At 52.3% G+C, this 26,460-nt stretch overlaps 10 protein-coding genes across 10 annotated transcripts; 5 read left to right on the top strand and 5 right to left on the bottom strand.

Annotated features, from left to right (window-relative positions):
- Positions 1 to 687: 687 nt before the first annotated feature.
- On the top strand, positions 688 to 2,019 carry CPAR01_13754 (uncharacterized protein; the record flags this gene model as incomplete). Its single annotated transcript, XM_060498006.1, has 1 exon — positions 688 to 2,019. One exon carries the CDS (start codon positions 688 to 690, stop codon positions 2,017 to 2,019), a length of 1,332 nt encoding a protein of 443 aa, XP_060343474.1.
- Positions 2,020 to 2,710: 691 nt separating this feature from the next.
- Positions 2,711 to 3,520, top strand: CPAR01_13753 (uncharacterized protein; the record flags this gene model as incomplete). Its single annotated transcript, XM_060498005.1, has 1 exon — positions 2,711 to 3,520. One exon carries the CDS (start codon positions 2,711 to 2,713, stop codon positions 3,518 to 3,520), a length of 810 nt encoding a protein of 269 aa, XP_060343473.1.
- A 900-nt stretch (positions 3,521 to 4,420) lies between these two features.
- Positions 4,421 to 5,224, top strand: CPAR01_13752 (catabolic 3-dehydroquinase; the record flags this gene model as incomplete). The annotated part of the gene is made up of 2 exons (XM_060498004.1): positions 4,421 to 4,589; positions 4,683 to 5,224. The coding sequence occupies 2 exons, from the start codon at positions 4,421 to 4,423 to the stop codon at positions 5,222 to 5,224; spliced, it is 711 nt and encodes a 236-aa protein (XP_060343472.1).
- Positions 5,225 to 6,871: 1,647 nt separating this feature from the next.
- Positions 6,872 to 8,170, top strand: CPAR01_13751 (glucan 1,3-beta-glucosidase; the record flags this gene model as incomplete). Its single annotated transcript, XM_060498003.1, has 1 exon — positions 6,872 to 8,170. One exon carries the CDS (start codon positions 6,872 to 6,874, stop codon positions 8,168 to 8,170), a length of 1,299 nt encoding a protein of 432 aa, XP_060343471.1.
- A 3,165-nt stretch (positions 8,171 to 11,335) lies between these two features.
- On the bottom strand, positions 11,336 to 12,877 carry CPAR01_13750 (uncharacterized protein; the record flags this gene model as incomplete). Its single annotated transcript, XM_060498002.1, has 1 exon — positions 11,336 to 12,877. One exon carries the CDS (start codon positions 12,875 to 12,877, stop codon positions 11,336 to 11,338), a length of 1,542 nt encoding a protein of 513 aa, XP_060343470.1.
- Positions 12,878 to 13,609: 732 nt separating this feature from the next.
- CPAR01_13749 (uncharacterized protein) lies at positions 13,610 to 16,469 on the top strand (the record flags this gene model as incomplete). Its single annotated transcript, XM_060498001.1, has 5 exons — positions 13,610 to 13,878; positions 13,935 to 14,041; positions 14,105 to 14,513; positions 14,572 to 14,798; positions 14,854 to 16,469. The coding sequence occupies 5 exons, from the start codon at positions 13,610 to 13,612 to the stop codon at positions 16,467 to 16,469; spliced, it is 2,628 nt and encodes an 875-aa protein (XP_060343469.1).
- Positions 16,470 to 16,565: 96 nt separating this feature from the next.
- CPAR01_13748 (uncharacterized protein) lies at positions 16,566 to 18,440 on the bottom strand (the record flags this gene model as incomplete). Its single annotated transcript, XM_060498000.1, has 6 exons — positions 16,566 to 16,743; positions 16,800 to 17,181; positions 17,237 to 17,421; positions 17,477 to 17,536; positions 17,600 to 17,686; positions 17,746 to 18,440. The coding sequence occupies 6 exons, from the start codon at positions 18,438 to 18,440 to the stop codon at positions 16,566 to 16,568; spliced, it is 1,587 nt and encodes a 528-aa protein (XP_060343468.1).
- An 833-nt stretch (positions 18,441 to 19,273) lies between these two features.
- Positions 19,274 to 20,639, bottom strand: CPAR01_13747 (glycosyl hydrolase family 28; the record flags this gene model as incomplete). Its single annotated transcript, XM_060497999.1, has 4 exons — positions 19,274 to 20,018; positions 20,075 to 20,220; positions 20,279 to 20,431; positions 20,517 to 20,639. 4 exons carry the CDS (start codon positions 20,637 to 20,639, stop codon positions 19,274 to 19,276), a joined length of 1,167 nt encoding a protein of 388 aa, XP_060343467.1.
- A 2,115-nt stretch (positions 20,640 to 22,754) lies between these two features.
- On the bottom strand, positions 22,755 to 23,937 carry CPAR01_13746 (zinc-binding dehydrogenase; the record flags this gene model as incomplete). The annotated part of the gene is made up of 3 exons (XM_060497998.1): positions 22,755 to 23,672; positions 23,727 to 23,746; positions 23,814 to 23,937. The coding sequence occupies 3 exons, from the start codon at positions 23,935 to 23,937 to the stop codon at positions 22,755 to 22,757; spliced, it is 1,062 nt and encodes a 353-aa protein (XP_060343466.1).
- A 659-nt stretch (positions 23,938 to 24,596) lies between these two features.
- CPAR01_13745 (uncharacterized protein) lies at positions 24,597 to 26,103 on the bottom strand (the record flags this gene model as incomplete). Its single annotated transcript, XM_060497997.1, has 7 exons — positions 24,597 to 24,993; positions 25,055 to 25,144; positions 25,203 to 25,359; positions 25,444 to 25,635; positions 25,684 to 25,702; positions 25,758 to 25,881; positions 25,949 to 26,103. 7 exons carry the CDS (start codon positions 26,101 to 26,103, stop codon positions 24,597 to 24,599), a joined length of 1,134 nt encoding a protein of 377 aa, XP_060343465.1.
- Between the last annotated feature and the right edge of the window lie 357 nt (positions 26,104 to 26,460).

Here is a 26,460-nt window from a genome sequence, read left to right as displayed (position 1 = left end):
CTTTGGACTCGCATTGTCTTTGACGAGTTCGAATAGTTCTGCTGCCGCAACCGACCGCCAATGTAGACGGCTCTAGATCTTCCCAACCGGGATGTTTGGTATCACCTACTACTTTTCAAAGTGTCAAAGAAAGGGGTTGTCGTTGGCCTTTGTTGACTTCCCTCAATGTAGTAGCAATGCCTGAATATGACTCGAGGTTCTCTCGACCCTCAGACCATGGGCCGGATGCTCAGCCCAGCAGCAACTTATGGCTATACCATGTCATCACCGTTATCCTTCTTAAAGAGACAAAACAACCAGACTACCCTTGGCTTGACACTTTTGTCCTTTTTATGCTAATCTTTGAGTCTTGCTGACGGACTGCTCGACATTGTCGCCACCCTCACGTTTACCATGTGTATCCTTCTCACGAGAAACTTTAGATGTTTTCCGGGGGGAAGGTTTTCGCGGCATACCTTCCAGTACATTATTCGATGCGCCAGCCCGAGATACGCCGAGTGTCTAGACCCGAAGGCTCTGGCCAAGCAATCCGAGGTGTATGATATTGCCTGTCACGAATGCACCGGCAAATTCCTTCAGCCCTTCACCAAACCGAAACGACTTACCGAGAGTATGGTTGATGAGAATTGCATAGAAGCACAAGCAGCCACTGAGCAATATGTCAAATCCATGGTCGAATTCCTCAATATGGCATTGATGGATGCGGGACAGCGACTTCCGACTAGAGTTGAAGGAAATGCGGATGATCAATTTGTCAATCGAGTCAGCAAAATCGAGACAGCCTGCCGCTTCAACAAGGACCATGTCGAAAATGGTCCCTACTGCGAATGCTTGGAAACAGACGATGCCACCAAGGAGTTCGATACAAACAGGATCACTGAACTTCACAACAACGCTGCGGCTATGCGGCGAATTGTCTCCCAATCATATTTCTTCCCTTGGCGAGGGTTCTGGCCCGGTGCCAACACCGGCAATCGACTCGCGGATGAATTTAATTATCGATTGTTAGCCCACACCCGGAGGCCGGCCAACGATGGAGAGCTCGATCCAGATTTTCCATCTGTCGAACAGCACACTGAATCCCACCGTCAACAGCCCGACTTCACTTTTTTAATCAACCTTGGCGACCGTAAGCCTCACGAAAGCGAGCAAGTCACGGTTGTGCCTGTTCTGAAAAGCGCCCCTGATATCATGGACCGAGTAAGAGTTCTTACGGCTCAACTGACAGAAAAAATCGATTCGTTCGGCGGGAGAGACGAGTGGGAACGCTCTCTAATTAACTCGTTTTGTGCACCATTGTTCGCTGACTTTGTCGCGGCCAACTTTGATACGCGCATGCAAGTTTCCAACCTTGTTGCGCATCTCCTGGCCCACGATCCAGGACTGACGAGGGCACGAATCGCTTCCATCAGCCGAATATTCCTTGAATTCTGGCACGTCGACACAGACGTCATGAGGGCCAACCTCCCCCAAGACCTAGGCACACTATTTGTCAGCCTGTTCAAGTGGAGTGTAGTGTCCATTACCCAAAGGGGCTCTATGGGATTCCGGAGTGGTGCGTACGCAGGTGGCATGCTCACTAGCCCTGGCCACTACAAGCATACCGAGTATATCCTCCTACGCAACGCATCTTTGAGGTTTAAAGACGAGTTCTCCAGACAGAGCCTCCTCGAGAGTGCGGTCGCACCGCTCAGGGAGGCGGAGCTTCGGAAACTGGACGACACGGACTGTTTTATCTGTATGGAGCCTCTCGGTACAGGGCGAGATCCGCACGCAGCTGTGCGCGTTAAATGCCCCTCGGAGAACCACGTGGTGGGGAAGAACTGCTGGATGAAATCCCATCGCCGCAGATCGAAATTCGACCCGAGGGAGCTGAAGTGCCCCTTGTGCTCGGACTTCGTGCTGGGTGAGTGGAAGATGCCGTTCAATAGCACGGAGCTTTGGGCTTGGGATCTGGTTCGGAAGACCGTGCCGCAGCTGCTCGAAGAGATGGGTCCTTCAGGTTATGCTGAGCTTTAGAATGCAATATGAGTAGTGCTTTATGGTGTTTGTCATGTTTGGTTTTGGTTCGGACATGTTGTAGTCACATGTTGATGCACATAAGACGTTTGTATAATAGCACTCTGTAAGCTAGGTAGACATCATAGGTCGCTCGTATACTACAGTACTGTTTCATCCATAGTTGGACGGTAACACGTCTCTTGACAACACATGTCGTATCCCAGCCCAGCCATGTTGACACTGACGGCGGCAGCACATAATTGCGAAGCATGAACTAATCTCTAGCTGATAGTCAGTTTCCATGTTCGGTTGGGGCATGGATGATGGAAAACTTTTCGTTTCATGCCCCAAGACCTTGAGCAACAACCAAGCCCCTCACTTCTACAGAATTAGTATCTCGAACAAACGACCCGGCCGAGCTTCTTTGACTGATGATGGTATCGTACCGGATGAGGGAGCTACAAACAATCATTGTAAGTGTCCCTTTTTCCTTGTGCGCTCCCCCGCAGTCGAAGCTTGTAATGTGGCATGTTATATAAGTAATGTCCCATGAAGAGTCTTCCTACTTATCTCGAGCATCTTCAAATCATTCACATTTCCTCTCTTCATTCTTTCCAGTCAGCTTCTTCTCCCAGTTCCCAGCCCTGAGTCCAGCCTAAATCTCCTGAGACCTCCTCATCAGCCCCTCAAACCGTCCACCAGTACCGTAATGTACGTCTCCTCCCCCCGCCGCCGTCGCGCTCCAAACCCAATCCGCATCCGCCACCACGCAAACAGCCCCCTCCTCGCCGGCCGCAGCCCCGCGCCCTGGACGCCAGACCACCCGGTTCCCCCGACCCTTTCGACAATAGCGTCCCCGGACTCCGCCGATACCCCGACGTTTCCCGTGAGCCCTCCATCCGCGACAGTTTCGACATGTAAGACATTATGGGATACCGTTCTAGAGCGTACTTCCAATAAACCGTTCTCGGAGACAGCGGATCCGGGTTGGGGGGATCAGTCGCCGTACCCCTCTACGGAGGACTCGCCAGCATCAGCAAGCTGGAGGGTTGCCGAGCTGGAGCGGGCGGAAGATAGCCTCGGCGCGGTGACGCCTGGTGGTGGGATTAGTCCTGGTACTGTGGGTATTCCGAGGACGCCTGCCAGTACACCCGTTGCTGGGCGGGCTGGGTCTGCGATTGCTGTTGGTAGAAGAGGAGGCGTGTCAAAGTTGAGGAGGATTATGTATTCTCCTGGGTTGCCTGTTTCGCCGCCGCTGCGATGGTGGAAGGGTGAGGGATATAGGCCGGTTCGTGGGGCTGATGGGGAGGATGAGAGTGGGAGTGGGAGCGGTAGTGATGGTAGCGTGAATCCTGGGTTGAAGCGAGTGAAACTCCAGCGGAAGGGAACACTGCATTTGAAGACGTGTGTTTGTCATGGGGGTGGTCGTGCGGTATCTGTCCAGTGGTGGAAGTATGCCCTGGTTGTTTTGCTGGTGGTCCTCATCTTTCTGTATGTTTCCTGGAAGGAGTGTATCTGAGAGCGTTGTCAGTAATCTCATTCTTGCATTTCTCTGAGCGAACTTGGAGTTGCTGGATATCTAGAGCGGTGGATATGGGATGACAGGTAGGGCTGTCTTGACGAGGTAAGATGGACTAGAACCAAAGACCGTTGCTATCTCTGGAACCTTCTCTGGCCCTCAAGGTCTTGGTTCTTTCTCCGCGAAGCTCTCGTGGATGTGTGCCCGGGACTGACCAAGGCGCTTTCCCGTCCCGGCAAGGTTAGACATCTATGAGGAAGGCACCAAGGTCCTCTCCTCCCCGCGAACCGACGCCTCCTACCTTACTTATTCGAAAGAGCCACTGATCCTTCCATCAGCGGACACCCAGCCCATCATTGAGTGCGTGGCTCAATTGGGTGGCGGACAGGGTAAAAACATACTCGTGCTAGCAGGTCCTCCGTGAAACCTGGCGAGCGCTCTTGTTCGAAGCCCCTTGCAGGCAAAGAGCGTTGAACAGACCCCCCGGTCTGTTCGTTTTTTTGTTTTTTCAACATTTTGTATATACTTCTGTTGACTTCTTTGATTCAGAGAATTTTGCTGGTTCTGACGATTCGTTTCCACGTGGTTTCACGTTTGTAGCTGCTCTGCTGGTGGAGGTACGGACCTCGGAAGTGTGACGATGCTCTGATTTGCCTGTATGAATAGGGGAAGTAAAGCTGTTACATTGAAGTAGGGACTAGCATTTGAATTGGGAAGGTCTGTTACATCTACCTGCCTACGTACCCAGAGCGGACATGTTAATTCTCCTCGTCTCAATCATAACACTCGCATTTTGCCATACTACGATAGTCACCCCGACCTCAGCCACGACTTCACCACGGCTTTGCAGAGATTCAGACCCCTATTGAAGCATCATTTAATTACATCAGCTCTCAAACAATGACAGACCTACATACCCGCCATTTCTCCCACATCGGAGGTAACTCCAGCGAACTCCTCGACCGTCTCGCCGTTTCTGAGCTCTGCAAAGGCTGGCCTGTCTACCGCGATGCAAGCGAATGGGCCAACTACCGCTCCCTCTTCATCAAGGATGCCTACGTTTGGACCAGTGCGTTGAATCACTAAGGCCCTTCCCACGATGCTTCTACTCTCAGAAGTATCTTGCTTGCCCCTGAAGCTAACGCCATATGGCATGTCACAGCTTGGAGCGGCGCACAGCCCATTGACGACTTCATTCGCATGTCCATCGCGGGCAAGTCGTCAGGGGCCTCCATCATGCACCGTGAATGCGGCACTCTTGTTGAGCTGAAACCAGATACGGGCCGCGCCGTGGGCAAGATGAAGGCCACCATTACCCAACGCTTCAAGCACCACGACGGCTACGAGTACGACGTCGACTGTGACTGTCGGTTCCTCTTTTTCTATGAGAAGACGAAGGGAGAGAGAGGTGATGGTATCGAGAGGGATGAGAAACACTGGAAAGCTGCGTACGTCAAACTTATATATGAAAAGGACAAGATTGTACCCGTGGATGGGGCCAGGGCACCAGTCTTCGCGGACGAGGTGCTGGCTAGGTATCCTGCGGAATACAGATACCTCGGAGCTGCGCAGAGTACTTTGGGGTACGAGATTGATGCCAAGCTTATCACGGGAGAGGACGAGAGGGCTTGCAGCAAGATGTACCAGAGTATGGAGAGGTGGTTGGAGGGGGAAGATGGTCCGGTTGGCCTTTTCGAGACTTGAAGAATCCTCGACTTCAAGATGCAAGTAGATGCTTGAGGCCTGCGACCATGTCTTGGGCCGGGAGCTTGGCCTCTGGAGTTCGACCTGAAAGAAGCCATCATGTATAGACCCTGGGTATGCTCGACATAGCGTATAGGAAACAGCCGTTATAGAGAACATTCACATGCTATTACTACGTACACATCATTCAATATGGTCGTTGAAGTAGTGCAGGATGCTTGCATATCCTTGCATATCTCTCCCTAAGGCGTGCATGATATGGCGATTAGCTAAGCGCGCATGGCGCCATGGCGGACGGGGTGGCGGATTCAGCTGTTAGATTTGTTTCTTCTTGGAACATTTCACCGACCCAAGACATGAGCTGGTTTGATTCCGAATGTCTCACCCATGATCGGGCAAGCGGGTAGGGTCCTGGCAAAGACTGACGCAGCTCACACGAGAGAGGAATGTTGGCGATCGCGTAGTGGCGTTGCGTTGTGTTCTATTTGTGCGTATCTACTGCGTGGCCGTGTCCATTGGCGGTCCAGGCTTCGGCTGTCCGGCGTCACCAAGGGATCGATGCAGTTACCAGTGTAGATATGAGAATAGTCAAGAGAGAATGTTGAGTGGACAGCGTCATGCATGCAGGCGTGACAATGGGCGGGAGTCCAGGCACAGCGCACAGAATAAATATTGAATATCCGTCAGTGGAGGTACGTTATACGGGCTGATGACAGCGAAAGATGCAAGCAGAGATGCATAGATGATGGGACGACATCGGCGAAGAAGGAGCAATCCGGTGTCAATGCATGGTCCGTTCTTTTCCACCAAGTTCCCCCTGCGTCAGCCAAAGCGTTGGTTCGTCCAATGGGGACGCTTCAGGTGCATGCATTGGCTGAGAGATCTTCAGGTCCTTGAGGATTGAGGAAGTTCAGGTGCCTTCCAGCACAAGTGGCAGCGCAAGTGGCAGCACAAGTGGAGGCGGCCCCAGCGGGCTGGCTGCTAATGCCAGGTACCTACCCGATGTACCTACTCATGCCTGGTGGTGCCTGGTTTTTTCCCCCCATCCACTGCCACCTCAGGTTCCAACTTCGCCAGGCCTCGATTGCCAGGTTTCCACGTATCGATTCAGCCCCGGAAAACAAACTTGGACACCTCGGTGGAGCCACCGCCCTGAAGGTCAGGTCTTCGAGTCTCCCCTGGAACTTAGGTGTGCGGTGTTGTGAGCCCTCACGTGATGTACATATGCAAGTGAGGTACCCAAGTACCCCGTACCCCCGGGCTCTCCTTAATTTCGTGACGTGCCAATACGACCGTCATTGTTTTCCTCCACTCTTTTCTTCTCTCTCCTCCTTCACTCCACTCCTCTTTTGACTGTGACCCCCGTCTTCCCTCCTTTTGTGTTTTATAGACATCTTTGTCCCACCCGTTGTCGATTCCTCCTTTGGACCTGTTCACTCTTTCACTCTTCCCAGTCATTCTTTTTGGTCCACGACAACCACCAACTCACTACACTCTTTTGTTTATTATAGTCACAGCCAAAGAGTCTCGGAACAACGACAAAAAAGGCCTTCCCCAGTCCGCCCTTAATTACCACCCTGGGACCCTTTTCCTCTGCTCGACGATTTTATTATTTCGACCGTTTCTTAACACATTAATCCAATCAAAATGAAGGCCTCCATCTCTCTCGCTGCCCTCACTGCCCTGGCGGCCACCGTCGAGGCTCAGAACTACCTCGGCTTCAACTCTGGTGCCACCAAGGCCGACCGCTCCGCCAAGTTCAAGGCCGACTTCGAGGCCGAGTTCAAGACTGCCCAGGGCCTCGAGGGTGCTCCCGGCGACTTCAACGCCGTCCGCCTCTACACCAACATCCAGGCCTACTCCACCCAGGACCCCATTGAGGCTTTCGAGGCTGCCATCGAGACCAAGACCTACATCCTTCTCGGTATCTGGACCTCCGGCACCGACAACATTGACAAGGAGATCAATGCCCTGAAGACCGCCGTCACCAAGTACGGCACCAAGCTCACCGACCTCATCATCGGTGCCTCCATCGGTTCTGAGGACTTGTACCGCAACTCCGTCACCGGTGTCAAGAACAAGTCTGGTGTCGGTGCGGACCCCAAGACCCTCGTCGGCTTCATCAACGACTTCAAGACCGCCTTCAAGGACACCCCTCTGTCCAAGGTCTCCATCGGCCACGTCGACACCTGGGATGTCTGGGGAAACTCCACCAACAAGCCCGTCCTCGACGCCGTTGACTGGGTTGGTGTTGACGAGTACCCCTACTACGAGAACGACAAGGGCAACACCATCGACAACGCTGGTTCCCTCTTCGACAAGGCCTACGATGCCACCGTCGCCACCGCTGGCGGCAAGCCCGTCTGGGTCACCGAGACCGGCTGGCCCGTCACCGGCGAGACTTGGGACCAGGCCGTTCCCAGCGCCAAGAACGCTCAGAAGTACTGGCAGGAGGTCGGTTGCCGCAAGCTCTTCAACAAGGTCCCCACCTTCTGGTACAACCTTCGCGACTCCAACCCCGACAACTCTATGAAGTTCGCCATCACGAAGGACCTGTCCACCACCCCTCTGTTCAACCTCACCTGCCCCACCACCTTCGACACTCCCTCCAGCACCAAGACCGCCTCTGCCTCCGGTACTGCCACCGCTAAGCCCAGCGCTTCCTCTGGCGCCAGCTCTGGCTCCGGCAACAGCACCAGCGGCGGCTCCGGCTCCGGCTCCGGCTCCGGCTCTGGAAGCGGCTCTGGCAGCGGTTCTAACTCGACCGTCTCCACTGCCGCTCCCTCTGCCACCTCCGGTTCCGGCTCCTCCGGCAGCGGATCCGGCTCTGGATCCAGCGCCAGCAGCACGCCCTCCGCGGTTGCTGGCTCTGGCGCCGCCGGCCTCCAGGCCTTCACCACCGGTGCTCTGGCCGTCGTTGCCGGCGCTTTCGCCCTCCTCTACTAAGAGGCGCGAGGAGAGTAGTGCACTCACTCGTCTTGTGGTCAAATTTTTCTAGCGCATTGGCAAGGTGTCTTTTGATTCCCCCTTCTGGACATGTGTTTTTTTCGGTATCATAATCATGGATAGATCGAGGATAGACTGATGGAGAAAAAATGTGATTAATCCATACACTCATTATCATTTCAAATGCCCGGTGACTCTGTGACACTTGACGAATATCTTTCTATGTGACATACTCAAAGTCCTCCCCACTGTTCAGTGTGTGAAGATTCATAGCAGTGAGTATTCAGCAGTCTAATCGCGTCATACAGGGCTCGAGCTGTTCCTCCCGAGCAAATGAACGAATCGGTTCGGTTAGCCTCCAGGTAGAGGTGTGCTGCGGGCCGCACACCCATTGCCCGGCCTTGATTTACGATGCAATTGGGCCAAGCGCGGTGGCAGCCAAGCCGGCCAAGAGGAGCCTCCCTCCCATCCACCCCCATGGTCACCACCACCACTACCACCCATTTGGCATCCCACCCCCCAGACGTCGGGAAATGAGATGGTGCTGATCAATCCCCACCCTCGAGGAGGCCGCACTTGGTATAGGCACCTGGGTTGTTGGCAGGCATACGAGGTCTGGACCGTCGAACGGGCTCCGTTTCTCTCTTTGGTTCATATTTCCTTCTCCTGGTCAGGGGATGTCACGTCCCCGCTGAGGAAGCGAGAGGAGACTGGAGAAGTTAGAAACTCTGGAAGAGAGAGAGATTCGAGACTCGAGAGAAAGAGCACTGTGTATTCATACGGGCTCACACTGATGCACGGTAGAGAGTGGGTATTGGGAGAGTGGACGAAAGAGGAAATGCATTCCCACATATCCAGGCGCAGTGGCAAGCTAAATTTAGAGCTTGGACCCGAGTAAGAGAACTCGCAACATATTCTGGAAACTGGTGACGGGAAGAGACGGCTTCGTGTTCGGTGTCGCGCCGTCGGACGCCGTTGTTCGGCAGGCTTGGGATGTGTTTGAACTCATTCGCTCACTGAAAGTTGTGCACGATTTCATACGGAGGCAAAAACTTCTGGAAACCCCGATCGTGTTACCTCCGTCTGGATACAAACGATCTCGACTCGTCAGCGGAGCGAATCCAGGTACGCGACGAATCATGAGGTTGCTGTACCTGGCGCTAGACGCAAGACGGGCAAACAGAGTTCAACGGCACAGGTTACCGACCGGATCAGGAAGACGGCGAGGAAAAAAATCTTGGAAGGGGGTGAGCTGAGAGTGGAGAACGCGCGTCCGTTGTTTATTCTGATTTATGCATGTTCATCCCATTCGTTCAGAAAAATATCTGATTTGTTTACTTTAGCACTGGTCAGATCAGATCAAATTAGACCAGACGAAAAGAAACAATAAAGAAAGAGACGAAGGATCGATTCGATGAAGACGAGAGAAAAACTTGGCTTTTCTCGCTAAAAGAGTCAATACTCAATAGTGTTGGAAAGGCGAGTGGCAGTGCATTACGGCGGCCACGGGCATGCCCTGACCTTGTTGGTGATCATCCAAGAATTCAAGATGCAGGGCCGGGTTTGCGTGCCTAGTGCATACTGTACGATTTGCCAGTTGCTAACTTGGTCTCTGCCAGCCAATATTGGTTTCCTCCCAGACTCTTAAATAGTCAATCTCGTTCGGGTATTTTTGGCAACTCTGTATTTCGGGGCGCGGCGGGACGAGACTTTTGACGTTTCTGCGGGCCTTGTTCTCGTGATGCAATTGCACTCCGTAGCATTGTTTATGCCGGATAGCGGCACGATGAACATTATACCACGTAAGGTGCTTCCTGGAGTTGTGATGACCAGCTGGTGAATAAGGACTTTGCGTCGTGTGTGCATTCCTCCAATGCCTCACTTGCGCATACTAACAGCGTTTCGACTTTTGCATGTTTTATGCCAAGACATTTCCCCTAATTTGTGCATTTGGCACGTTGTGAACCGGCTGCGGTTTGGCGGGCACATTGGCGGAAAGTATCCCCCATCCGTCGGGTCTCAGCCGCAACGGACCAACGGCTTTGTTCGTCAACCAAACGCTGTTGGGAACTTTATTCGACGTCATTGACTGACTGCATCTCTCTAGATGAGCCAACGGTTCAAGATGTACGTGAGGATATCGCGATATCCAACAGGTGATAGTGGCGCATTCTCACACAGCCTGCTGCGTTCGCGATACACAGAATGTACTACAGAGGCCGCCCGCTGGCATGAACGTAGCCCTTTCGCACCGCGACGTCGCGCCCAGGTTCTTCCCAGGACGGCCGCGGGCCTCGACGGGATGCCGAAGCTTCTTCCCGCGCGCTTCCGGAGCCGCCGCGTCAACGCCATCGTCTCGGGAGTGTCATCTCCTACGGAACACACTTTTTCGCATTGCATGTTCACATGGTCCCCTCCGCTCGCCGGTGGATCATTTCTCAACCTGGCTCCATAGCCCTGACGGAGCCCGCCCACCCGCACACAAAACTCCCACTCAATCACAACCCGGAATATGAATAACTTCCCCGGCTCTCACCGGCATCCGCAATCGCATCGAGGACTTCCTCGGAGCGAGCATCGTCACGGAAGGGTGGCCGAGTTGGTTATGGCGCCAGGTTAAGGTCAGCTTAACATCTGTTTCCTGGTGGGGCAACCCGCGCGAGTTCGAGTCTCGTCCCTTTCATTTTGCGTTTTTTGGCATTGATTATTACAAGGATAGCTCTTATTCTGAATGTTTGGGTTTGCTCTGAGCTTATTTTGAGATGGGTGCTCGAGTGGCATGCAACTTCACGTTTTGTCTTGCGGTTGACTGGCCGTTATAATGGCAAAATATTTGACCAGGTTTTGCGCCTCAGCGCCGGCATCGCCAACTCCAAGACGATAATGATCAACCTTGACCTTGATACCCGCAGGTATGAGAGGAGCGAGTGCCTTTCATAGAAATAGCCATCATTCCCAATCACCCCTTCGAGACCTGTCATCGCCCTTCATCCCCTTCAGTTTGTTCAGCTTCAGTGCTCGGCCTGGATGAAGTGTGCTATAGTACAGAGAACCAAGTAAATTACCTGAAATACTGAGAATTGGATATCACATATCATCACGAGTATACATGTACAGAAACCGGCATGATGTTTCTCGGGTTGTCGTTGGCTGCCACGACTTCATTCATTCCCTGTGTTCTATGACCCTCATATCCTTGACTACCGAGCCCTTCTCGTCCAGCCCATCATCCTTCACCTCTTCCCCAAATACTTCCTGCATACGTTCTAGGCTGTGGCCTCTGGTCTCAGGGTATAAGAAGTAAAAGACGGCCACTTCAATCACAAGCCACACTACATATACCAAGTAGTACTTCCAACCCAGAGAGTCCATACCGATCGGATTGACAAACTGGTTGAAGAACGACGCGGCCTTGTTAGCAAAGACGAGGATACTAAGACCCATAGCCCGAAGCCTAAACGGAAGAATCTCCGTGGGGTAGAGGAAGAGCAAGGGGTTGAGACAAATATTGAAGGCGGCGTAGAAGATAAAGATGAAGGCAAGCGCAGCCTGGCTAGCAGCTGTAGTGCCCGTTGTGTTGTACACCGCGATACTGGCCGTCAGCGACGAAAAGGTGAGCCACATAGCAATGCCGCCTCCGACAAACATCCACCGGCGGCCGATCTTAGTTGAAAGCGCTGCCGCAAACAGAGCCGTGGCGTAGTTCACGGTGCTGATGACTCCGTTGAGCATGGTCTGCTCGCGTTGGCTAGTGATGCCGATGCTGGTGAATATCTTTGTCAAGTAGTATGACACCAAACCGTTACCACTCCACTGGCCGAACACGGCGAGAGTAAGGAGGATTAAGAGTCTCTTCCTGTTGGCTGGTGTCTTGAAGAACAGCTTTGGTCCTACATCCTTGACCTGCTTCTCCAGCTGCAAAGCCACCTTCATCTCGTGAAACTCTGCAACGACCAGCGGGTCGGACGGGTCCCCACCCCCGTGATGCTTCACAAGGATGCCAAATGCCTCGTCATCTCGGTCCTTGTAACAAAGCCAACGAGGAGACTCGTCTAGGAACCAGACGAAACCCATCTGGATGACCGCCGGGAGCGCCTGCAACATTGTAGGAAGCCGCCACGCCCACGAACCGGCGATGCGGTAGCTCCCAAACGTCACCCACCCCGCCGTGAGGGCGCCGAGGTAGAAGCTGGTATTATAGAGCGAGCCGAATAACACGCGGTGCCTTGGGTGCGCGAGCTCCGAGATGAGCACCGGCGCCGCGGCGAGGGCCATGGTGATGCCGAAGCCGACGACGATGCGGCCGCCGATGAATTGTCCGATGGAGTGGCTGAGGCACTGGATCAGCACGCCAATAATCATGATGCTGCTCCCCGTGAGGATGGACCATTTCCGTCCGAAGCGGTCCGAGACGAAGGCGGAAAAAGGGGTGGAAATGATTGCGCCGAGGGGGTAGGCCGCGCTGGTGAAGCCGAGAAGGGCGCCTTTGGGACTTCCGAATTCGCGGTTCCAGGCGGCGACGCCTTGGAGGCCCGTCAGGACGGAGCCGTCGTAGCCGTTTGTTGCGCATACGACGAGGCAGGCTGGGGCGAGGATACTGTAGAGGCGGATGAGGGATGGAGTGAGGGAGGAGAGGGCGGAGTGGTTGTCTGAGGCCAGGATCTCTTCCACGGTCTGGGCCCGCGGGGGCAGAGACTCGGAGTCCATCTTGTTGGACATTCAAAGGCCAGTATAGATGAAGATGGCTGTGAGAACGATGACTTGTTCACCCGGGCTTCGCGGGTCTATTTATGCTGTATGACAGCCATGATCTAACATAGTCGCCAACCAACAGACATATTCAAGGAGGAATGTTTCCTCGAGCAAGTAGAACCTAGGCTCGATAAGCTCTACCCGGTAACATACGACATGGCGTCGAACCTGACCCCATGATCTGGTTCCGTTCGAGTCCGACCCCGGATCGGCTCTGCGGGGGAGGGTTCCCCAGGTCTTGGCATTGTTCTCGAGGGACGAGGCTATTCCCCAAAACGGCAAGGGTGTCACGTAGGCGCGGGGAGAGACGGACTGACTCCGTCCCCCTCGTCTTTGGTGGGGGTCGTGAGTGTGTCCCGCATAGTTGCCCATCCCGACACATCGGGAGCTGTACCAATGCTGCTTGGCTCTTTGCAGCTAATCCCGCCGGGGAGAAACGGACTCGGTCCGATCATGGGCGTTACAAAACCCCAGCCTAGCACGCGTTGTTCCTAAGTCTCCTGCATTGGCTTATACCCATAAGGAAGTCAATCTTCGCTGCTTATAAATGAGCCCCTACTCTGAACCTGGGCGAGGGTCTGTTAAACTCATTGGTTTCTTAGAGGCACGCAAAGAGATCAATTCTAACTTCAGTTTCCTCAGTGCTCACACTCAATTCCTACCTTAACCCCATCACTCACTAGCAACATGCTTGACACTGAGAAACGAGGCCGAGACCATGATGCATCGCGCATCAATGTGCCTCAAGCACCCCAAGACCCGAAATCGTTCTCTCAAGAAAAATTGAAGCATATGACTCTCGAGGAGAAGGTGTTGCTACTGACAGGCGAAGACCTCTGGCGGACGAATCCCATCCCGAGATTGGGCATCTCCCGAATCAAGACCTCTGATGGGCCTACCGGAGTTCGCGGTGGTATCTTTGTTGATGGGGTCACTGCAGCCTCGTTGCCGTCTGGGTGAGTAACTGTAGCAGCTCCCGCCTGAATACAGCCATATCTGACAAATACGAAAGGGTGTCGTTGGCTGCTACGTGGGACAAGCAAGTCATCAACGATGTCTCACAGATTTTGATAGCGGAAGCTAAGAGCAAAGGGGTAGATGTTCTTTTAGGCCCAACAGGTAAGGTCTTGACTGCTGCAAGTAGAAGCCTCGATTTCTGGTATTAGTCTGACACCTGCATAGTATGCATCCCTCGTACTCCACTAGGCGGGCGTAACTTCGAAGCCTACAGCGAAGACCCTTTCCTGACGGGCAAACTGGCCGCCGAGTACATCAACACGATCCAAGCTGCTGGTATCGGAGCCTGCGTCAAGCACTATGCCGCAAACGACCAGGAGAATCGCCGTTTCTTCATAGATGAGAAGATCCACGAGCGTGCTCTACGCGAAATTCACCTGCAACCTTTTCAGATTGCAGTCCGCGATAGTAACCCGTGGTCCATCATGACAGCTTACAACAGGATCAATGGCGACTTCTGCTCGGCACATCACTACCTCATCAGAGACATCCTCCGTGGTGAATGGGGCTGGGATGGATTGGTGATGAGTGACTGGTTTGGGACGAATAGCATCGTACCTTCGTTGACAGCAGGGTAAGCCTTGAATCAGAAGCCACCGCCTTTGGCGAATATTTGACTAACGAAGAATCAGATTGGATCTGGAGATGCCTGGACCGGTCAGGCGAAGGGGCAAACACCTTCTCGAGGCACATAGCAAAGGCCTGGTTGACACCTCTTTCATTGATGCATCTGCCGCAAGAGTCCTGGAGCTACTACACAAGACCGGCAAAAGCCAGATACCAGATTGGAAGGAAGAGCCGGAGCGAGCCGTTGATCTCCCCGAGCATCGGAAGATTCTGCGTCGCGCAGGTGCAGAAGGTTTGTGCCCATTCAAGCGAGATGCTCAAGTGAAGTCAACTAACGAAACATGCAGGCATTGTTCTCCTGAAGAACGATAAGTCGACCTTGCCCCTCACAGATATCGGTGGCAAGACCATTGCTTTGATCGGCCCCAACGCTGCTAGATCGGTGGCCACGGGAGGTGGTAGCTCCAACCTCGCGCCTCACTACCGTACCACGCCTTTTGGATCCTTCAAAAGGGAGCTCTCTGAGGCGTTCCCGACAGCCAAGGTTGCAACTCAACCCGGAATCCTTACGCATCGATATCTACCCCTTATGGACCCTACTATCATGAAAAACCCCGAAACCAACAGCCCTGGATTTGTTTTGTCTCTTTGGAGAAACATGAAGCACGAAGGCAACCCGTTCATGGTAGAGCACCGGCCGAGTTCGAACCTGGTTTGCTACGATGGGCTCCCTCCTGAGCTGACGACCGGAGAGCGATATTCCTACCGTGCCAGGACGATACTCACGCCCAAGACGAGTGGGGTTCATCAGCTATCCCTCTCAAGCTGTGGCCCTGGCAAGCTGATCCTCGACGGAAAGGTTATTATTGATATCGAGCGGAGGTGGTGGTCGCCCAAGTCATCTCTCTTCATGAGCTACGGCTCACCCGAGGAGCGAGTCGATGTCGCCCTCGAAGCTGGTAGATCATATGAACTTGTGCTTGAGTCGCTCAGCCGTGAACCGAAGCCGTATGATTTGACATACATGGGCATGTTGGAGCGTGAGGAGGTCCAAGATGGCGGTCGCATCGGGTTCCTAGAGAACCCCGGAGACCTTGACGCAATGTTTCAAAACGCCATCGAGCTTGCCAGGACGAGTGATGTTGCCGTCGTCGTTGTAGGAAAGGACCAGGACTGGGAGACGGAGACGAGCGACATGGTGTCCATGGACTTGCCTGGCCGGTCCAACGAGCTGATCTCTGCCGTGGCCAAGGCGAATCCCAACGTTATCGTGGTAAACCAAACGGGAAGCCCCATCACGATGCCCTGGATTGAAGAGGTCCCGGCTGTCATTCAAGCTTGGTACCAAGGTCAAGAGCTGGGTAACAGCTTGGCGGACGTCCTCCTTGGGGCGGCGAATCCGTGCGGGAAGCTTCCAATCACGTTCCCGCGCCGCATTGAGGACACGCCATCATTCGACAATTATCCCGGTGAGAACGACGTGGTTCACTATGGAGAGGGCATCTATCTTGGGTACAAGTACTACGATCACCGCAAGATCGAACCACTGTTCCCTTTCGGGGCTGGTCTCTCGTACACCACCTTTGAGTACTCCAACCTAAGACTGAGTGCCGACGTACTAGAGGAGACCGGAAGGATTGAAGTCGAAGTTGACGTGACGAACACGGGCAAGCGCGAAGGCAAAGAGATTGTGCAGTTCTACGTCGCTCCTGTGTCGAAGCCTCGGCTGGGCCGCCCGCTCAAGGAGCTTAAGGGCTGGGACAAGGTTCTCGTACGGCCCGGAGAGACAGTAACCGCTTGGACGACTCTCGACAAGGTGAGCATATCATACTGGGATGATAGCGTTCAGAAGTGGGTGGTGGAGGCCAACGCGGGGTTCAGGGTGAGTGCGGCAAGGGATTCTAGGGAGGAAGGGCTGGGCGCCGGATTCCAGTCGACGAATGCTTTCCAGTGGGTTCATTGAGTTGAGGTCACGAACCGGGTATAGAGTAGCTGTTGGTAACTATGACACGCTGGTTGCGGTTATCTCTGTTCTGGATGATTCATATATCTCTCTTGATCAAGACAGCATGCGAAGAATCTCACAATCCTTCGCAATCGTTGGCGAAAACCGAGACGCCGCTCCGGCTGCCATTTCTCGAGCCTGGTGTGTGATTTCCCAGCCTTCCGGCAATAGGATTTTAGACAGCTCTTCATTGCGTAGGATGAACTTGATCTGAATTTCGATTCCGAAAAGACTATGAGGCACATCAGCTGGTCGGTCGTCGGTCATCAAGAGTGACTGGATGCTTACGTTCTCCAAGAGTTGATGGGGAAGAGAAGGAGCCCGAATGGCTCCTGGAGGATTCCACCATGCAATACCCCAATGATGGCAGAGGAAACCGCTACCTTGGCGCCTAACATGTCTTCGTCGGATAGAGCAGAGATTGCCGAGGCATGTAGACAGCGGTGCACGTGAGAACGGTAGAGGATCGTCTTTGCAGCGCAATAGCGTGCCTTCAGGTGTCCTCTCAACCTTTGTTGCATTGGTCTGACTGGATGCGAGGAAAGGAGCCTGACCTCTTCGAAAAGCGAGAAGGTCTCGAATTGGAGCGCGACTGGGAGACACGCTTTCCACTCCTCGATTTGACGGCTCAATTCACCCAGAATAGAATGGGATGGGGGCTGAACTCTTTCTATAGTTGAATCAGCATTCGCAACAAATCTCGTGCACAACGGAGGTTCTTTGACCTTTGTTATACAGATGAAGGTGTATTCGGTTTAGGAGTCTCCTCATAGCAACAAGTGCCAAGAAGTAGAATTGCGTGTCTTTGCCCTGAGAGTCTGCGCCAGAGTCGGGCAGTAGCGGCAAGGGCACTGCACTTTCGAGACTACTCAAGCCGCTAGGCGGGAAGTCATACTCGACAAGAATTTGGCTTTGACTTGATTAGCACGAAAGACTTTGAGGGCCAAAGCCGAAAGTGTTGGTACCTTTCTTGCAGATACGCAATCCAGTACAGCTGGCAGTGGTGCGCTTCTAGTTTCGCCTGCCTGATGCCAACCTGTTAGTGAATTTCGCATCCTGGCCAGCAATCTACAAATCACCGGACCTACAGCGGCAGCAAGATCATGATCAGAGAGCACGCTTTGTGAATGAAACTCCAAGAGTCATGAATTCTCAAGACTGATGAGTTGTAAAGACTGTCAAGCGCCATTAGCGTTCAAAATGCCTCCCTATAGGAGATCCAAGCTTTACTTACGCCATGAGCAAAAGACACTGGACGCTCACCCAGTCGGTTTCTTCAACATCTCGGAACATATCGCACGCAATGGTGTAGAACCCGAGACCAGCCTCGTGATCTAACATGGCATCCGTTGAGTCGGACTGGGCCCATTCTGTTTTACCAGTCTGGCAGGCAGCTACAGAGCCGAGCGAGAGGACGAGTGCCACCAAGCAGCTATCAAGATTGCGAGCAAACCCCACTCTGAGAGCTTGATTGAGATGATGGCTATAGAATCGGTCTTTGTCTAACACAAGATACTGCGGGTGGAAGTGACTGAAGTAAGAGTCGGCTAGGTCACGCAATTGCGCCAGCGACAGGTTGGACAGCCAGCCATCATCTCGCGAGGAACTTTCAACAAGGCATCGTGGGGGTGCTCTACTTCTGCGTATCTTGGGTCGTTGAATCTCCAACGCGACTGGGTATCGTAGATCAAGCTCCGTCATAATAACCGGAGAACAAGGCCAGGAGAGAAGATGCTGTGGTGCCGTGTAGTGCTTCTCCGGGATGGCGAGTTCCTGGCGGATCTGGACCGATCCCAGCTTGGAAGGCGAGAATACGCTCATCGGACTGACTGCTTCCATCGGGTCAGGGTTCTCAACTGTCGGTTCGTGATGGTTCTGTAGCCGTGACTGCCCATCTGAAGTGATTCGAAAGTCGTGAGTACTCTCCATGAGAGCATCCAGCTTAGCTTCCATCCGCTTCAGTGTGTCATTCAACTCCGTGACAGAGAGGTTCTTCCTTGATGAAAGTCAGTCGACTGTAACTCTTCACTAGGGCAAGCATACTACATTACTTTGATGTGACGGTCTCGATATATGCACATTGCAGCCCCAACCTTCTACATCGCCCGCAAAAAGGCTTCGCTTCATCACATTTCGTCTTCCTCTCACGACATGGCGCGCAGACCTTGCGAGATTGTTAGCAACGCCCAGCCTTTTTTGACGTCAATGCTCACATTGAGCGCTTGTCGACGTGGTGCGCCGCTCGAAGGCTGATTTCGTGTATTTTCAGAGTCCATTTCCGGTCGCTGCAATGTTCATAGGAAGGACGGTAAGGTAGTGCAGGCTTGGGGGGTTAGGGGTCGTTGCTGCTTAAATGCAGTCTGAGGGGTCTGCCAAGGCGCCACGGAGGGTGCTGGTCAAGCCCCTAAAAGACTGTGGACGGAACACATCGGCTCTGCCAGAAGACGTGACAATGAGGAGCCAACAAAAGCTACAATACGGTCACCAATATCTAGGGATGTATCGAAAGTCTCGATAACCGTCATAAAGATCATTCATACTTGATTAGCCGACATGTCAGTTCACTGTTCACTGAGCGAGCTAGGGCATCTGATGATGAAAGATGATTCAATTAGCTAAGCTGTTCCAGGACCCACCCGGCGCCGCAAGTCCCACATGCCCCGTGTCGGATTGCCGAAGCCGTCGGCGAAAACGAGATCGTAATATATGCGTTGTATCCTTATTCACATTGTTTGAATATTTACAGAGAACGGTCTTTTCGATTATGCCGGGCATCCGCTGGCGGGGAAGTTGCAGCTGCTGGTCTTGCCGCCTCCCGTGATCTTGGTGTTCTCAAAGGTGATGTCGGAGCAGCTGCCGTCACCGCAGAGGATGTAGTAGTTGTAGGCGTCGCTAGTGGCAGTTCCAGTCACATCGATGAAGTGAATGCCAGAAATCTTGACTCCGTTGGTGGGCGAGCCAGTTGGGCCACCGTTGAGGTAATCCTGCTGGACATCAATGCCGTAGGTGTCGATATCGGTGAGGGTGATGTTCTTATACGTGACGTTGCTGACCTCGCCAGTGGTGTTGGAGTTGGACTTGATACGGCAGCCGTTGGAGCTCTTGACGACCTGGGAGTTGGAAAAGACAACGCCGTCAACGGTGTTGTTGCTCTTGCCGCCGATGGAGCCGATGCTGAGGCCGTGACCTCCGTAGCAATAGAGGTTGTTGACAGTGATCTTGGTTCCACTGGTGACGGCGACGCAGTCGTCCTGGTTGTGGACCTTGATGTTCTCGAGAAGGACGTTGTCGCTGGAGGAGATGTCGAAACCGTCACTGTTGTGGGCGGCGGCCTTGCTGCCGCTCTTGGAGTTGGGCGCGTCACCGGCAGAGTTATCGAGGACGAGGCCGGAGACAGTGAGACCCTGGTTGCCGGTCATGGAGAAGCAGTGGACGGGCCAGTTCTTGATGTTCAGGTTGGTGATCTTGGCGTTGGTGGTCTTCTTGACGACAACGAAGTGGTTAGGCCTGATTTCACTGGTTAGCTCAAAATCTTCGTCTGCCTTAAGGAAGTAGTCACTCACTTGTCGCCACCACCGTTGGATCCAAGACCGTCCCAGTAGGCCGCACCATTGCCCTCGATCACATGTCCGGGAGCGCCAGTAACAACAATGTTGGTTCCGGAGATGATGATGGGGTCGAAGCTGCTGTCGACGGTATCGGCAAAAGTCTGAGCGCGGAGTTAGCACCAGATCTTTCTTCCAGTGGCAAGTCGAGAAAAAACATACGGTTGTGCCGTCAAAGGTGACCTTGGTACCTGTCTGAAGCTTGGAGAGATCGATAGCACCGTTGGAGGGCGCAGCAATGTTAGAGAGCGTGATATCGGTGCATGTCTTGACGGCGTTCGCAATGTCGTCGTACTTGGTGACAACGCAGCCGGTCTAAAGTGGGCGAGAAACGGGTCAGTCAGATTGCCGGGTCTTGGCGCGCATCAGATGGATGGTGGATCGCATAGGGCTGACTTACTGCGTTGCTTGCGCGAGGAATGGTGTTTGTGTAACGAATGTGAGATCCGTGGTGGCCACGAGGAGACGCCGCTACCAGAACGACGTTCAGCAGAGCCGCAGCAGGGGCGAAAAACTTGGCCATCTTGGCGTGGAGAAAAGAGAACGACGGTAGTGAATCGAACAAGAAAGTGAGTGGTGGTGAGAATCGGAGACTGGCTGGGGAAACAAACGCCAAGTAGGGTGCCAAGGTAATGTGTTATATATCTTCCAGATCCAGTCTTGGCGACCGCAACAGAAGAAGAATATGGCCTCACTGATTGGAGGACATTTGTAGACCCTCATCCGTCCGAACGGGTGAACAACACATTTTGGGAATGACTGGCATGCCTGGCAACGCGGCTCGGTGGATATTGCAGGGCTTTGTTAGGTTGGATCCATTCGGAATCAACGGGCTCTGTCGATATGACTTGAAATGGCCAACATCATCTGTCTAGGTTTGTTTAGTGCGTCGGCCGTTGCACCGATCAGGCGCTTATTCTTGAGCAAGAAGGATTTTGTGGGGATCAAGACGTGCATCTTTCTAATGACAGCGTTTCATGTCAATCAGGAACATGACATCGACCAACAAGCGTTGTTAGAGTGCGAGTTGATATGCGGGTGAAGTTGCTATCTTCTGCCCAGTTGAGGCGCACCACCCCTTATTCTCTCCCGTCTCCACCGACTAATCTCTTTGAGTCAGGGGCGCGTCGAACCAACCGGCCTAGAGCCCGAAAGCAGGGACCCCCATCGAATTCCACGAATCTGCAATCAACCTGACACTCGCTACAGAGGTTGGAGCCGGGATGTGGGACAGGCGTTGTTGAAGCCTCAAAAGCCAGTTGAGATGTTGTAATTCATCAATAAGCGCAGTCTCAGCAAGTCATGTTTACAACGATGAGCTCTGGTCATCTAATGAAGTTTGCGCCAAAGTCGGAAGGTTTTAGACGCATGGCACTTGTGAGGTATCGGGACGTTTAACGTCCGACATCTTTGCAAGACGATTGGCCTGAATCAAGCATTTGCTTCCCAGCTGGACACGCGCACCATCTCAGCTTCGTCCCGTCATGGTCTCTGCGTTTTGGGGCAACGCTCTTTTCGTTTCGTTTCCCCGGGAAGTTTAACGATCCGTTCTTCTCGCTGGTGGACAATCGCTAAGCGAGGGACTATTTTGCCGAATGCTCAGCCGAACGATTTGCTTAAGATGCACCTGGCAATTGAGTGAGGAGAGTTTGGAAGTTTCCTTCTTAAGACTAGACGAATTGGTCGCGAGCGAAATATCAGTCAGCAATCATCCGAAACATGTGCAGATGAGCATGAGTGTTGGAGATGAGAGCAGATGAAAAGGATGAATGACGTAAATTGATCTCAGTGACACATCTCTGCCCCGCAGGTAGAAGGATGTTGACACTCTGAGGCAGAATTGCTTCGGATTGAGGGTACAATCTGCCGGCAGAAAATTTTGACTTTAGAGTTAGGGGCACGAAGTTTGCATGAACTCTACTCTTATTGAAAACAAAGGGCATAACACAGGCCATGTGCCTATAGTGAGTGTAGTATAATTGACTTTGTCTACCCATTGCGGAGAAGCTCCTTTCGGGAAGCTTTGGCCAAATACTAGGAGCTTAGACTTTTGCTTCTTGCATCTCTCAATCTTGAGCTGCATTGGTGAGTATGAGATAAGTTAGCCATGACTCAACAGAAAGCAGCAAGTTGGTTGTCGGCACAGTTTATAAGTCATTTGACGAAGTTGGTGTTGTACCTTGGTCTATGATCAGTTGCTGGGTCTCTTAGACTATCCTCGTTCATCGATGCGTCTACCTATACGAATAGCAAATGTCCTGCCAATTTGCTCTTCATGCTGCATTCATGATGTTTGGTATTTTGTGCCGCAAAGTCAAGGTTTAAAACACCCTGAGTACATCGTTCTGACCAAGTGCAAACTCAGTCAGAAAGGTTGCCTTGAGCCTCACTAATGCATGCTTCCAGAGACATATCTCTTGGGATACTGATGGGGCTTTCCTACCCAATAAACTCTGAATTATTGGTGTCTACTGAACAACGATGATGAGTTACAGAGAAAGATCAAGACCTGGTTCATGTCCACAAGTGATGCACAGCGAAGAATGCATAAGAAACCTTGTTTTTGCATCGAAGAGACATCCTTCGTGGAGGAATTGCGAATTAAAGACATTTTCCATCTGAGCAATGCTCAGCCGCTTCAATTGATCTCAATGCCAACTTTTCCTTGGTGTTTTCCTGACCGCAGATACTCGTACGCCTCTTTTAGTTGTTCCAGATTGAAGACCTTGGGATCAATGACAGGGCGCAACCTGTCTACGTCGGCCTCGATGGCTCGAGACATCTCTTCAAGCTGTAGCCGACTGCCACACCAAACTCCTCGAACCGTAACTAGGCTCAGCCACGAATCCAAAAACGTTGGCATGTCGTGCTCAGACGGGTTACCGCCAGCAAACCCCGTGGTGATGATAGTTCCGTCTAGTCTGCAGCTGACAAGACTTTGTCTTAGAGTCGTTGGTCCCGCAACTTCGACGACCAAATCCACGCCAACGCCTCCGGTCAACCTTTTGGCCTCTTTTCCCCAATCGACCGTCTCAAGATAGTTGATGACATGGTCAACACCGAGCCTCTCAAGAAGTTTGGCCTTCTCGGCAGAGCTAGTGGTGGCAATGACACTCGCTCCGACGGCTTTGGCGAATTGAATGGCAAAGATGCTTACTCCGCCCGTACCCTGCGTGAGAACCCATTGCCCGGCCGAGACTTGCCTGCCGGGTAGTCCAAAGAGGGCGTTCCAAGCAGTAACGCCAGCACAAGTCAGGGCTGCGCCTTCAATGAAGCTCAAGCCTCGAGGCAGCGGGACGAGACCCTGCTCGCTGAAGACCCCGATGGTGCGAAAAGTGCCATCGAGTACGGCACCAAGTCCAGACTCTGGAAGGTCGTCGCTAAGTGGACCTGCGATGTATCTCTGAGCTAGCGCCGTAACCACTTCATCGCCTGGTTTGAATCGGGTAACGTGCTTTCCGACAGCTAGTACTGTGCCTGCGCCGTCAGACCCTGGGACAACGTCCGGTTTGACGTCCCAAGGGTATGTGCCCTCAGTAATTGTGACATCTCGGTACTATCGGCAAGCTCAGTCAACTGGAATATAAATCAAACAGGAGTGAGTACTAACGTTCAAGGTGGCGCCTTGGACTAGGAGCAGGTGTTAGTGATCATAACACGTACAAAGGGGCGATCAGGGATAACGTGTTGCACCAACTTTTGACTAGAACCTGGCTATCGCCGACCTCTGGAGACTTCTCATCCGAAAACTGTAGAGAATCTAATCCATTTTCACCGACAACCTTCCATTGCCTGCTTATTTCGGGGATCGCTTGCACCATGGTATATGGGTCTCTTCGGTGGATCGATGTAACTGCACTATCGAGAGGTGAAGATTGCACGTAAGTGCTCTTTCACCAACGCTTTCCGTTGAATATCTCTGAAATAACAACGCGTCTAACTTGACTACTGATCTAGTCAGCTCATATCCCATCGACTGTGACATGGCGTTGGTGCATAGATACGTACTACGGAAGAGGGGTAATATCAAATTACGTATCATTCCAAGATGCCCCGTCTTAGGTACTTCAATCCGGCGGACTTAGTCGAAGATTGAAAAAGAATCAGCATTGGAGAAAACTAGAGACTTGTATGCCGGCATCATGCCGCAGTCGATGGGGAAACGGCCAGATCACGGCAATTATAATTAGCAGGTATGGCCATTACAAATGAAGTTCATACGATGAGCTAGCTACCTTACCTGATTCATAAGCGCTAAGGGCCTTGAGTGCCGCGGCTTTGGTAATTACAATCGTGACATGACCAGATAACGTTATAGCCAATTGCGTAATCTTGTAGCACGGTATTGAGAGAGTTGACTTAGTCCGAAGTACTTTATTCCGCGCTTGCTGCTTCGAAGGAATCGTCACCATTACTTCTGTTCATAAACTACTGCAGGACTAGCTAACTGAAGCTATTGTGGATGTTGCAGTCTTTCCCTTTACAAGCGCATAGCCAAGCCCCCGGAAATTGAATGCTGCGAAAGGCCATACCGGCCTGTCTGAAGACTCCAAGTCAGGTTGCCAGTGCAGATGTATTTACAACCATCAATGTAAGTCTTGAGGTTAGCCGCTAATGTTTCATCATCGGAAAACTTAGCCATCAGGCACCCGGCGGCATGGTTGAATTCAGTGATAGCCTTGTGGATCATTTCAGTGACCATGGAGACTGCAACATCAAGACTTTCCGTTTCTCTGAAGAGCAAGGGGACAATGCTCTCGACCGTTTGCTGTGCCTTCGGACTGAGAGTCAGCAAACACGCTACTATTAGAAGAAAAGAAAGACCACGTTGAGGATGGCTTACTATCTCTTTCTTAAGAGAGAGGAGGTCATTGACGCTGGTTGTCTCCGTTAGTGCTCTGATACACACGCATTGGTATGAGTACTTAGTCAACATACGCCCATACGAGAATGTTCGCCTGGTCCCATAATGTCCTCATTTCCACCTCTCTGAGGACTTCGATCGGGACAGAGACCCCGCAGGCATAGCTAGTAAGGTCAGCGCATCCAATAACCTCCCGAAGTAGATGTATTCGAATATGCATACTCAATGAAGAACAAGCAGACGTTGACTGCGCCTGTTCCCATCCTGGTTGCAATGTATTCTCGCGTAGACGGGAGCTCAGGGCCAAGCCGACGCTGCTGTTCTGTTTCGGAGGTCTCTATGAAGAACTTGATCTCATCGAAAAGAATCTCTCGGTGATCTGATTGATGCATAATAGGTCAGAGATAGCAACGAATTGACCTGAGAGAACCCGGTGCGATCAGAGGTTCGGCCAAAGACTCACCGTAGTCATAAGCCTCGCACACCGCATCGCCAATTACTTTGAAAAAAGCGATGATATAATTCGTCTGAACTTCATGGGAGGCCTCATTGTCGGAAAGACGAAGGCAGTGTCGCACGTATTCGAGGGTTTCTCGCCGGAAAACGTGTGCGGCTTGAAGATTGTCGTACAGATGCCCCCCCTTTTCATCGATTTCTGCTGGAGTCAGTCAAAAAACCTGTAGCAGTCATCTCGTACACTTACGGTCATCCCATGTGAATAGCTGAAATGTTTAGCCGGAGTTAATTGCATACAACTTGACAAGAAAGTGAACGCACCCAGAGGACTACACAACACAGGATATCTCCCCGTTCCAGGTTCACTCCAGGGTACCAAGTTGATATGAATAGTCCTACATCGATTTTTGACATTGAAATCCGGCTCTTGGGCAACTTAGTGAAGCTAAACAAAGCCTAGTCAGCTAACCATGCTGCTAAAGACTGACTGGAGGCTTTATCCGGTGCCGTACCTTGCGATCCGCTCTCCAGAAAGAGTTCGAAGGCCTTCCAGGCAAGGGCTTGCGTCTTTTGGCCATTGTCTGAAGAGCAGGCTGAGATCCGGAATACGAAGATCTTGACCCCTGAGCTGTTGGATGAGGGTCTGACGGACGCCGAGGCAAGCCATCGCCGATGCTCTCATTCATTAATACACAATGGTAGGTTCTGGAAATGAGCAACGTGAGATTATAGTCCTTATTATTGTACATATGAGGCAGCCGTTTATAAATACTTGTCCAAACTCGTACGACTAAGACGCTCATGAATATTCACCTGATTGGATTGCGGAGATCATACCTCCTGGTTTTTTTTTTTCTGATGCCTCACTTATCGAATATCTCGCAGTTGAAAGAGAAAACTTGATTTGTGAATGAAGCCAAGGTGGGAAAGGCGTCATTACTGCATTTCGGGGTCATTGCCCCTGGAGCTCGGTGATTCCATGAGACAGACAGGGTACTATCCAAACTGAGAAGGCCCTCACCTG

The sequence above is a fragment of the Colletotrichum paranaense genome (genome assembly GCF_030867605.1).
Source record: "Colletotrichum paranaense strain IMI 384185 chromosome Unknown Scaffold_13.1, whole genome shotgun sequence".
Classification (NCBI taxonomy): domain Eukaryota; kingdom Fungi; phylum Ascomycota; class Sordariomycetes; order Glomerellales; family Glomerellaceae; genus Colletotrichum; species Colletotrichum paranaense.
This window is presented reverse-complemented; position numbering and strand designations above follow the sequence as displayed.